An 11,937-nucleotide genomic window follows, 5' to 3' on the forward strand; every position below is an offset into this window, starting at 1 on the left:
TTCGAGGGAGGAAAATTCCGATTTTTCTGCGCGGTAAAAATCAATTTACCAGGAGGGATCCGCGCGCCCGGGATGAGCAAAAAAATGGAATTTTCAGGAATTCCTCAATTCCCAAATTGAGCGGGGATTTGGGATCCCCGGGATCGCAGCTTTCACCCCAAAATTCCCCAAAATCCCGAATTTCCGACCGGGAGATTTCGCCGGGATTTCCTCCCGTTCCCCATTTTTGGCGCCTCCTTTTCCCAATTTTTTATCCCAGCCCCGAAAATGCCCAAAACTCCTGGAAATGGCGATTTTTAAAAATGGATTTATTTGATGGAATTCTCGTTTTTCCTCCCCAAAGGTTCCTTTGTTCGGCTCCCGCCGCTCCCCCGGGAATTCCGGCCCGAAATGCGAATTTCTGCTCCTTTTCCTCCGAAAAATGAGATTTTTTTCCTCATTTCCCTCTTTTCTTCTCCTTTCCCCATTTTCCTTCGGATTTCTCCCATTTTTCCCATTTTTCCCTTTATTTTTTTTCCTTTTTTCCCCTTTATTTTCTCCCTTTTTCCCCCTGATTTTTTCCTCTTTTTCCCCTCATTTTTTCCTTTTTTCCCCCTTCCCCGACCCCCAAACCCCTTAAATTCCCACCCCGAATTTTCCCGTGAAATTCCCGCGAATTCCGTGCTCCCCAAACCACAAATTCGCGGTTTTAATTGGAATTTTGGGGCGTTTTGGGGGCATTTTCGGCGGCGCCGGGCCCTTCCCGCCGCGCCCGCCCGGCCGCAGCTTTTCCCCATAAATCTCGGGATTTAGGGGCCGTTCCGGACGTGCTGCCCCGTGTTCAGCACTTCATAAAAATTAAAAGCGAACAAAAAAAAATCCAAATCCAAACCGGGAGCGAGGCCGCGGTTGGGTTTAATTTGGGAATTTTGTCCGGGAATTCTCGCGGGCACAAAGGAGCAGAATTCCCCAATTTTCCTGGGTTTTTAACAATTATTTCTGGTTTTATTTATATATGTATATAACCAAAATTATTTTGGGTTTATTTCATTTATTGACGGGTTTTATTCCCCGCCGGTTTTCATCTTGTTCATCCATTTATTTTATTCCACCGCCTTCCATTCCAAGCCTGTTTTTCCTGATTTAATTCAATTTTTTCTCCCCGTTTTATTCCCTTTTTCCCCCCATTTAATTCCATTTTCCCTATTTAATCCCATCCATAGCCACTTTTCCCTATTTCATTCAATTATTTTCCCGTTTTATTCCATTTTTTGCCCGTTTTTGCCCTTTTTTCCCTCGTTTTCCCGATTCCCGCCCCCTTTTTTCCCAAACCCGGGAATTTTCCCTTTCCACTTGAACTTGGCATTCCCGGAATTTGTTTGTTTTAGGGTTTTTTTTCCCTTTTCCAGCTTTTTTCCCTTTGGGATGATCTGGAGGTGGGAGCAGAACAAGGGGGCGACCCCAAACCAGCGGGATCGGGGGAATTTTGCGCAATTTTGAGGAAATTTGGGGAATTTTTGGGTTTTTAGTGACACACAAACCGTGGGGAGCGTCTGAAATAGGGACGCGCTGAGGACAAAAATCCTAAAAAATCAGATTTTCCCCATTTTTCCCCCTTGCTCTCGCTTAACCCCTGCAGCTGAAACCCCCGAAATTTTGGGGCGGGATGCGAGAAAATCCGATTTTTTGGGGGGAAAACCCCAGATTTTTTGGGGAAAACCCAATTCCTCGGGAATCCGGTAAGAAGACGCAGGTGGGGAACAGACGGGATGAAATTTTCCTTATTTTTAATGGATTTTCGGGAAGGGGAGAGCGCTTGAAAAAGGGGAAAAAAACCCCAAAAAATCCCTCGACGGTCCAAAAAATCAGGAAAAATTACAAAAAATAATTTGGAAGCATTAAGAATAATTTAGGATTATTGTAAATAATTATAAATTGGGAGGGGGGCGGTTTATCCCATTGGAATCCGGCGGAAAATCGGGAATTGGGGAGGGGGACATGGGAGGGGGGGGGACACCAAGGGGGGGGGCCCGCAGTGGGGTGGGGGGGGTGAGTGGGCGTGTCCTCGCTGTTGGGGCTGAACCAATCAGCGCGCGGCGTCCCGCGGGGGGCGTGTCCCCGGGCGCGGTAAAAGGGGCGTGGCCCGCGCGGATTTCTTAATGGAGCGGCGGCGGCGGGCTGGCGGCGCATGCGCGCTCGGCGCGGCGATGGCGGGGGGGTCCCGGGGCGCGGCGCGGAGCTGCCCCCGCCGCCAGCACCGGAGCGGGCGGAGCGGGCGGAGCGGCGGCACCGGCGGCGGCACCGGCACCGACAGCAGCAGCAGCAGCAGCTCCGAGAGGAGGAGGCGGCGGCAGAGCACGGGCGGCGGGAGGCGGCGGCGGCGGCGGCAGCGCGGCATGACATGACGGCGCCGCTCGGGCTCCCCCCGCGCTGGCCCGACGCGCTCGGCTGCCGCTGCGAGGACGCGCCGCGGGAGAAGCCGCGCATGGAGAGCCTGGGCCAGTGCCGGGACGGGCTGGGGCACTGCCGGGAGATGCTGCCCCTGGGCGCGCCGGGCGGCGGCGGCGGCGGCGGCGGAGCGGGCGCGGACGGCGGAGCGGCGTTCGCGGAGCTGGCGGGCGCGGAGCCGGCGCGGCAGTGCCCGTCGGGCTCGCTGGGCTACGGCGCGTACCCGTTCGCGCCGGGCTACTACGGCTGCCGCCTGAACCTGCCGCAGAAGCCGTGCGGGTACCACCCGCCCGAGAAGTTCGGCGAGGCCGGCGGCGCGCTGGGCGCCGAGGAGCTGCCGCCGGCGCGGGCCAAGGAGTTCCCGTTCTACCCCGGCTTCCCCGGCTCGTACCAGGCCGTGCCGGGCTACTTGGACGTGTCGGTGGTGCCGGCGCTGGCCGAGCCGCGGCACGAGGCTTTGCTTCCCATGGAAGGCTACCAGGGCTGGGCGCTGGCCAACGCCGGCTGGGACGGGCAGGTTTACTGCTCCAAGGAGCAGCCGCAGCCCGCGCACCTCTGGAAGGCGCCGTTCCCAGGTAGGCACCGCCACCGGCACCGGCACCGGCACCGGCACCGGCAGCGGGAGCGGCTCCTCAGGGCAGCCCAGAAATCCCGTGTCCCGTATATCCCATCTGTCCCGTCCGTCCTGTCGATCCCGTGTATTCCGTCTATCCCATATATCCCGATTTATCCCATATATCCCGATCTATCTATCCCATCTATCCCTATATTCCATCTATCCCTATATGTTTATTCCATCTATCCCGATATATTTATTCATTCTATCCCATATATTCCATGGATCCCATCTATCCCAGAAATCCCATCTATTCCGTGTATTCCGTCTATCCCATATATCCCGATTTATCCCATATATCCCGATCTATCTATCCCATCTATCCATATATTCCATCTATCCCGATATATTTATTCCATCTATCCCAGAAATCCCATCTATTCCGTGTCTCCCGCCTATCCCATCTATTCCCTCTACCCCATCTAGCCGGATTAATCCAATTTATCCCCATGTGTTTATTCCATATATCCCGTGCATCCCATCTATCCCAGAAATCCCATCTATTCCGTGTACCTCACCTATCCCATCTATTCCATCTACCCCATCTAGCCGGATTTATCCCATATATCCCGATATATCTATCCCATCTCTCCATATATCCCGATATATTTGTTCCATCTATCCCATATATTCCGTGTATTACATCTATCCCTCTATTCCATGTATTCCCTCTATTCCATGTATTCCTTCTATCCCATATATCCGGATTTACCCCATATATCCCCATATATTTATCCTATCTACCCATATATTCTATATATCCCGATATATTTATCCTATCTATCCCATATATTCTATATATCCCGATATATTTATCCTCTCTATCCCATATATCCCGTGTATCCCAGAAATCCCATTTATCCCGTGTATCCCACCTATTCCAGAAATCCGGATTTATCCCATCTATTCAGTGTATCCTACCTGTTCTATCTGTCCCATATATCCGGATTTATTCCATAAATCCCGATGTATTTATCCCGCCTATCCATATATTCCATATATCCCAATACATTTATCCCATCTATCCCCATATTTTACGTGTATCCCATATATTCCATCTATCCTGTATATTCCGTGTATTCCATCTACCCCATTTATCCCATATATTCCATCTATCTCATTTATCCCATTTATTTCATCTATCCCATTTATCCCACATATTCCCGTGTATCCCATCTATCCCCTATATTCTGTATATTCCACCTATCCCCTATATCCGGATTTATTCCATATATTCCATAAATCCCGATCTATTTATCCCATTCTTTCCCATACATTCCAAATATCCACATGTATTTATCCCACACACTCCCGATATCCGGATATGTCCCATATATTCAATTTATCCCATTTATCCCATCTATCCCATCCATTCCACAGAGCCGGGCCCATTAATTCCATATATCCCAATATATTTATCCCATATATCCGGGTGTATTTATTCCATATATCCAGATATATTCCATATATGATTCCATCTCTTCCATATATCCGGATTTATTAATTATTAATTCCCTATATCCCGGTATATTAATTCCATATATCCCATATATCCGGCTATATTTATTCCATATATCGGGGTACATTTATTCCATATATCCCAATATATTAATTCCATATATCCCATATATCAGGGTATATTTATTCCATGTATCCGGGTATATTAATTCCATATATCCGGGTACATTTATTCCATATATCCCATTTATCCTGGTATATTTATTCTATATATTCCATTTATCATTTATCCGGGTATATTTATTCTATATATTCCATATATCTGGCTATATTAATTCCATTTCTCCGGGTATATTAATTCCCTATATCCGGATATATTAATTCCCTATATTCCCAATATCCGGGTACATTTATTCCATTTCTCCGGGTATATTAATTCCCTATATCAGGGTATATTAATTCCCTATATTCCTTATATCAGGGTGTATTTATTCAGTTTCTCCGGGTATATTAATTCCCTATATCAGGGTATATTAATTCCCTATATTCCCTATATCAGGATGTATTTATTCCATTTCTCCGGGTATATTAATTCCCTATATTCCCTATATCCGGGTACATTTATTCCATTTCTCCGGGTATATTAATTCCCTATATTCCCTATATCCGGGTACATTTATTCCATTTCTCCGGGCATATTAATTCCCTATATCCGGGTATATTAACTCCCTATATTCCGTATATCAGGGTGCATTTATTCCGTGTACCAGGGCGCATTCCCCCCCCATATCCGGCCGCGTTTATTCCGTATATCCGGGTGTGTTCCGCGTTTCCCACCGATTCCGCCCGCTCCGTGTATTCCGTGCGCCCGCGGAGCGCGGCCCGGATAATTAGAGGGAAGCGGCTCAGGAATGCTCGGAGCGGAGCGGGCAATGTGCACGGGCACGCTCGGCGGGGCGCGGCCAGCGCGGCCCCAAACCCGGCTTAATTCCATAATTCTGCCCTTCCTCGGCAGCCGAACCCGGCCCCAAAACCCGCAGTTAATTCCGTAATTCTGCCCTTTCTCCTGATCCAAAACCCGGAGTTAATTCCATAATTCTGCCCTTTCTCCCGGTCCAAAACCCGGAGTTAATTCCGTAATTCTGCCCTTTCTTTCCCGATCCAAAACCCGGAGTTAATTCCACAATTCTGCCCTTCTCCCCAAAACCTGTTATTCCTAATTCTGCCTTTCTCCATCAAAACCGGAGTTAATTCCATAATTCTGCCCTTTTCATCACCCGCCAAAACCCGGAGTTAATTCCTGAATTCTGCCCTTTCTCCTGATACAATCCGGGCCCCAAAACCCGGAGTTAATTCCATAATTCTGCCCTTTCTCCTGATCCAAAACCCGGAGTTAATTCCATAATTCTGCCCTTTCTCCTGATCCAATCCCGGCCCCAAAACCCGGAGTTAATTCCATAATTCTGCCCTTTCTCCTGATCCAAAACCCGGAGTTAATTCCTGAATTCTGCCCTTTCTCCTGATGCAAAACCCGGAGTTAATTCCATAATTCTGCCCTTTCTCCTGATCCGATCCCGGCCCCAAAACCCGGAGTTAATTCCATAATTCTGCCCTTTCTCCTGATCCAAAACCCGGAGTTAATTCCTGAATTCTGCCCTTTCTCCTGATCCGATCCCGGCCCCAAAACCCGGAGTTAATTCCTGAATTCTGCTATTTTCCCTGCACTATCCAATCTCCAAAAGACCGCGGAAATTCCCGATTTCTGCCATTTTTCCTGCAGCAATCCGGGCCCCAAAATTCCGCGGAAATTCCCTAAAACTGCCCTCCCTTCGGAGCCAATCCCGGCCCAATCCAACCCCCAAAATTCCCGAATTCTGCCCTTTCTCGCAGCCAATCTCGCCCAATCCAACCCCCAAAATTCCCGAATTCTGCCCTTTCTCCAGCGCCAATCCCGGCCCAATCCAACCCCCAAAATTCCCGAATTCTGCCCTTTCTCCAGCTCCAATCTCCCCCCAATCCAACCCCCCAAAATTCCCGAATTCTGCCCTTTCTCCCTCGCCAATCTCGCCCCAATCCAACCCCAAAATTCCCCAAAATTCCCGAATTCCGCCTTTCCTGCTCCCTCCCCTCCCGCCGCTCCCCCGCGGGCGGAGAGCTCCAAATAAAGGGAAAAAATGAAAAAAAAAATTAATAAAAAAATGAAAATCGCGCTGGAAGCGAATCGCGGAGCGGCTCGGGGGGCTGACAGGGGCCGGGCGCTCAATCAGCTCCCAATTAACGCAATTAACGCCAGAGGTGTCAAGTGGCAGCCGGAGCTGTTCGGGGAAAGGAGGTTTTTTCCCCATTTATCGGCGCAAAAAAACCCAAATTCGGCTTTTCCCTTCATTCTTTATTTCCCCTTTTATTGGCATAAAAACCCCAAATTGGCTTTACCCTTTAATTCCCTTTTATCGGCCCCAAAATCGGCTTTTCCCTTTCCCCTTTATTTCCTTTTTATCGGCACCAAAAACCCCAAATTCGGCTTTTCCTTTCACCCTTTATTTCCCTTTTTTTAGCACCAAAGCCCCCAAATTCGCCTTTCTCTTTCCTCTTTATTTCCCTTTTATGGATACAAAACCCCCAAATTTCCTTTCCTTATCCTTTATTTCCTTTATCGCACAAAACCCCAAATTTGAGTTTTCCTTTGATTCCCCTTTTCCGCACAAAACCCCCCAAATTCGCCTTTCCCCTTTATTTTCCTTTGTATCCGCACCAAAACCCCCAAATTCGGTTTTTCGGGGAATTTTGGGGTCCAGGATTGGCAATTCGGCCACGCGGATCCGGCTGCTTTTTATTTTTATTTTTTGGGGGTTTTTATTTTTTGGGGATTTTTATTTTTTGGGGGCCCTTTCCCCTCTTTGTGACCCCAAAACGGATCCGCTGCCCCCCAAACCTCCCCAATTAACGCCCAGGCATTAATTAGCGCTCGTCCTCATTTTCCTGCCCCTTTTGGGGCGCCGGATTTGGGGTCCAGCTCCCCCCAAACCCCAAAATTCCATTTTTTGGGGATTTTGCCCCCCGTTCCCCCTTCCCCAGCGCCCCCAAAAAGCCGCTGGAAATGGGAAAATTTGGATTATTTTGCCCATTCCGAGGGGATTTTGGGGTTTCGGGGCTGCTCGGGGCGGATTTTTCCTCTGCGGGAAAAGGAAAAAGGGGTGGGAGGAGAAAAAGGAAAGGAGGGAAAAGGGGAAAATTCCGAATATTGCCCAAATCTGCGGGATTTGAGGCGCCTGAGGGCGGGCGCTGCTCCTTCATCGGCGGCCAAGGCAAACAGGGAAGGAAAACAGGAATTAAAAAAGGGAATTTAAAAAGGAATTAATTAAAACAGGAATTAAAACAGGAATTATCCCCGCTGTGTTTGCATTCCCATTACCCACAACACCGTCAGCCATTGGCGCCTCCCCCGCCGCCCTTTTCCTCCTTTTTCCCACCTTTTTTTCCCTTTTCCCCCTTTTTTTCCTCTTCTCCCCTTTTCCCCCCTTTTTTTCCCCCTTTTTCCCCCTTTTGATCCCTTTTCCCCCCGTTTTTCCCCCATTTTCCTTCCCCTCTTTCCCCCTCATTATCCATCGGTTTTTCCCCTTTTTCCCCCATTTTACCCCAATTTTCCCTCTCCCTCCCCAAAATCCTCCCCCAACCCCACAGGCCGCAATTCCCCTTTTTTCCCCTCATTTAATTTCCCAAAATTCCCATTTTTTTACCCATTTCCATTCACCCCGCTTCTCTCCAAACCAAATTTATTCACATTATTCCCGTTTTTTTTACCCGTTTCCATTTCACCTTTGTTTTTAACCCCTTTATCCCCTTTATTCTCTCTTTTACCAATTTCTCCCCGTTCTAACTCCATTTTTACCCATTTCGACCCTTTCTGACCCCATTTTTAACCCGTTTCCACTTCACCCCACCTTTAACCCCTTTATCGCCGTTTTTTCCCATTTCTGCCCGTTTTTACCCAATTTTCACCCCTTTCCCGCATCCCAACCCCACTTTTACACAATTCCCCCATCTTTTCCCAATTTCCCCGTTTCTAACCCCATTTTCCCCATCCCAGACCGGGTCCCTTTGCAGACCCAGCCCCGTTCCAATGGGGCTGCAAGAAGCGCGTTCCGTACCCCAAAAATCTTTAACCCCTTTATCGCCATTTCTGACCCAATTTCCCCCATTCTAACCCCATTTTTACCCCGTTTTTTCCCAATTTCCCCGTTTCTAACCCCATTTTCCCCATCCCAGGCGTGGTCTCTCTGCAGGCCGAGTCCAGGCTGTTCTGCCGGGGTTGCAAGAAGCGCGTTCTGCACCCCAAAAATCTTTAACCCCTTTGTCCCCTTTATTAACCCTTAAACAACCTTTTATTAACCCTTGGATTCCCATAACTCCCATTTTTTTTACCAATTTTACCCATTTTTTCCCCGTTTCTCCCCTCCCTAGATGTCGTCCCTCTCCAGCCCGAGCCCAGCCCGCAAGAAGCGCGTGCCCCACAGTGACCCCTTTATTAACCCCATAACTCCCATTCTAACCCCATTTTTACCCATTTTTCTCCCATTTTTACCATTTTTCCCCGATTTTCCCCCATTCTAGATGTCGTTCCCCTGCAGCCGGAGCCCAGCCCGTTCCGGCGCGGCCGCAAGAAGCGCGTGCCCCACAGTGACCCCTTTATCCCCATTTCTAACCCCATAACTCCCATTCTAACGCCATAGCTCCCATATTTACCCATTTTTCTCCCGTTTTTTTCCCAATTTCCCCATTTCTAACCCCATTTTTCCCCATCCCAGACGTGGTTCCTCTCCAGCCCGAGCCCAGCCCGTTCCGGCGCGGCCGCAAGAAGCGCGTGCCCCACAGTGACCCCTTTATCCCCATTTCTAACCCCATAACTCCCATTCTAACCCCATAACTCCCATTCTAATGCCATTCTAACCCAATTTTTACCATTTCCCCCCGATTTTCCCCCATCCCAGATGTCGTGCCTCTGCAGCCCGAGCCCAGCCCGTTCCGGCGCGGCCGCAAGAAGCGCGTGCCCCACAGTGACCCCCATAACTCCCATTTTCCCCCCATAACTCCCATTCTAACACAGTTTTTACCAATTTTACCCATTTTTCCCCCATTCTAGATGTTGTTCCTCTCCAGCCCGAGCCCAGCCCGTTCTGGCGCGGCCGCAAGAAGCGCGTGCCCCACAGTGACCCCTTTATTAACCCCATAACTCCCATGTTTCCCCCCATAACTCCCATTCTAACCCCATTTTTACCATTTCTCCCCATTTTTGCCCCATTCTAGACGTCGTTCCCCTGCAGCCCGAGCCCAGCCCGTTCCGGCGCGGCCGCAAGAAGCGCGTGCCCTACAGTGACCCCTTTATTAACCCCTTTATTAACACTTTAATGCCCATATTTCCCCCATAACTCCCATTCTAATGCAGTTTTTTACCAATTTTACCCGTTTTTGCCCCATTCTAGACGTGGTCCCGCTGCAGCCGGAGCCCAGCCCGTTCCGGCGCGGCCGCAAGAAGCGCATGCCCCACAGTGACCCCCATAACTCCCATATTTCCCCCATAACTCCCATTTTTACCCATTTTACTCCCATTTTTACCAATTTTACCCATTTTTGCCCCATCCCAGACGTGGTCCCCCTGCAGCCGGAGCCCAGCCCGTTCCGGCGCGGCCGCAAGAAGCGCGTGCCCCACAGTGACCCCTTTATTAGCCCCATAACTCCCATGTTTCCCCCATAACTCCCATTCTAACGCAGTTTTTACCAATTTTACCCATTTCTCCCCATTTTTGCCCCAATCTAGATGTCGTTCGTCTGCAGCCGGAGCCCAGCCCGTTCCGGCGCGGCCGCAAGAAGCGTGTGCCCCACAGTGACCCCCGTAACCCCTTTATTAACCCCATAACTCCCATGTTTCCCCCATAACTCCCATTTTTACCATTTTAACCCATTTTCCCCATTTTTTCCCCCATTTTAGACGTGGTTCCCCTGCAGCCGGAGCCCAGCCCGTTCCGGCGCGGCCGCAAGAAGCGCGTGCCCTATCCCAGACCCCATAACTCCCATTCTAACCCCATAACTCCCATTCTAACGCCATTTTTACCATTTTAACCCATTTTTTCCCCAATTTCCCCCATTCTAGACGTGGTTCCTCTGCAGCCCGAGCCCAGCCCGTTCCGGCGCGGCCGCAAGAAGCGCGTGCCCTACAGTGACCCCTTTATTAGCCCCATAACTCCCATTCTAACCCCATAACTCCCATTCTAACGCAGTTTTTACCAATTTTACCCATTTCTCCCCATTTTTGCCCCAATCTAGATGTCGTTCCTCTCCAGCCGGAGCCCAGCCCGTTCCGGCGCGGCCGCAAGAAGCGCGTGCCCCACAGTGACCCCCGTAACTCCCATTCTAATGCCATTTTTACCTATTTTTCTCCCATTTTTACCCATTTTCCCCCGATTTTCCCCCATTCTAGACGTCGTCCCTCTGCAGCCCGAGCCCAGCCCGTTCCGGCGCGGCCGCAAGAAGCGCGTGCCCTATCCCAGACCCCATAACTCCCATTTTTACCCCATTTTGCCCCCATAACTCCCATTTTTACCAATTTTACCCATTTTTCCCCCATCCCAGACGTCGTTCCTCTCCAGCCCGAGCCCAGCCCGTTCCGGCGCGGCCGCAAGAAGCGCGTGCCCCACAGTGACCCCTTTATCCCCATTTCTAACCCCATAACTCCCATTCTAACCCATTTTTTTACCAATTTTACCCATTTCTCCCCATTTTTGCCCCATCCCAGATGTCGTTCCCCTGCAGCCGGAGCCCAGCCCGTTCCGGCGCGGCCGCAAGAAGCGCGTGCCCTACACGAAGCCGCAGCTGAAGGAGCTGGAGCGCGAGTTCGCCGCCAGCCGCTTCATCACCAAGGAGAAGCGGCGCCGCATCGCGGGCGCCACCAGCCTGAGCGAGCGCCAGGTCACCATCTGGTTCCAGAACCGCCGCGTCAAGGAGAAGAAGGTGCAGGGCAAGGCCCGGCCCGCGCACCCGCGCGACACCTGAGAAACGGGGGGAAACCGGCGGGAAACGGGGGCCAACGTCAGCGGTGGGCGGCGGACTCTGGGGCGGCGAGGATCGCCGGAATATGGAAAAAAATGGGGTGGAAAATTCAATGTTTATCATCGTGCCCGCGAGACTTTGGGATGCTCAAAATACCCGAAAAATCAAAAAATTGGGTGGGAAATTCAGCGTTGGTCGTCGGACTTTGGGGCGGTGAGAATTGCCAAAATATGGAAAAAAATTGGGTGGAAAATTCAATGTTTATCATCGCGCCCACTGGACTTTGGGGCGGATGGAATTGCCAAAATATGGAAAACAAAGGGTTAAAAATTCGATATTGACCGTCGGACTTTGGGGCAGACGGAATCGCCAAAATACGGAAAAAAAAAATT

At 50.3% G+C, this 11,937-nt stretch overlaps 1 protein-coding gene across 1 annotated transcript; it reads left to right on the forward strand.

The window, feature by feature from the left end:
• Nucleotides 1-2,380: 2,380 nt before the first annotated feature.
• HOXC13 (homeobox C13) lies at nucleotides 2,381-11,550 on the forward strand. The gene is made up of 2 exons (XM_064734911.1): nucleotides 2,381-3,002; nucleotides 11,292-11,550. Exons 1-2 carry the CDS (start codon nucleotides 2,381-2,383, stop codon nucleotides 11,546-11,548), a joined length of 879 nt encoding a protein of 292 aa, XP_064590981.1. The 3' UTR covers nucleotides 11,549-11,550.
• Nucleotides 11,551-11,937: the final 387 nt, after the last annotated feature.

The sequence above is a fragment of the Zonotrichia leucophrys genome, chromosome 29 (genome assembly GCF_028769735.1).
Source record: "Zonotrichia leucophrys gambelii isolate GWCS_2022_RI chromosome 29, RI_Zleu_2.0, whole genome shotgun sequence".
Classification (NCBI taxonomy): Eukaryota; Metazoa; Chordata; class Aves; order Passeriformes; family Passerellidae; genus Zonotrichia; species Zonotrichia leucophrys.

Excerpts from the sequence above, each read along its gene's own strand:
- HOXC13 (XM_064734911.1), top strand. The coding sequence starts at position 2,381 with ATGACGGCGCCGCTCGGGCTCCCCCCGCGCTGGCCCGACGCGCTCGGC. Across the intron at positions 3,003-11,291 it reads CTGGAAGGCGCCGTTCCCAG|ATGTCGTTCCCCTGCAGCCG; the intron begins GTAGGCACCGCC and ends GCCCCATCCCAG.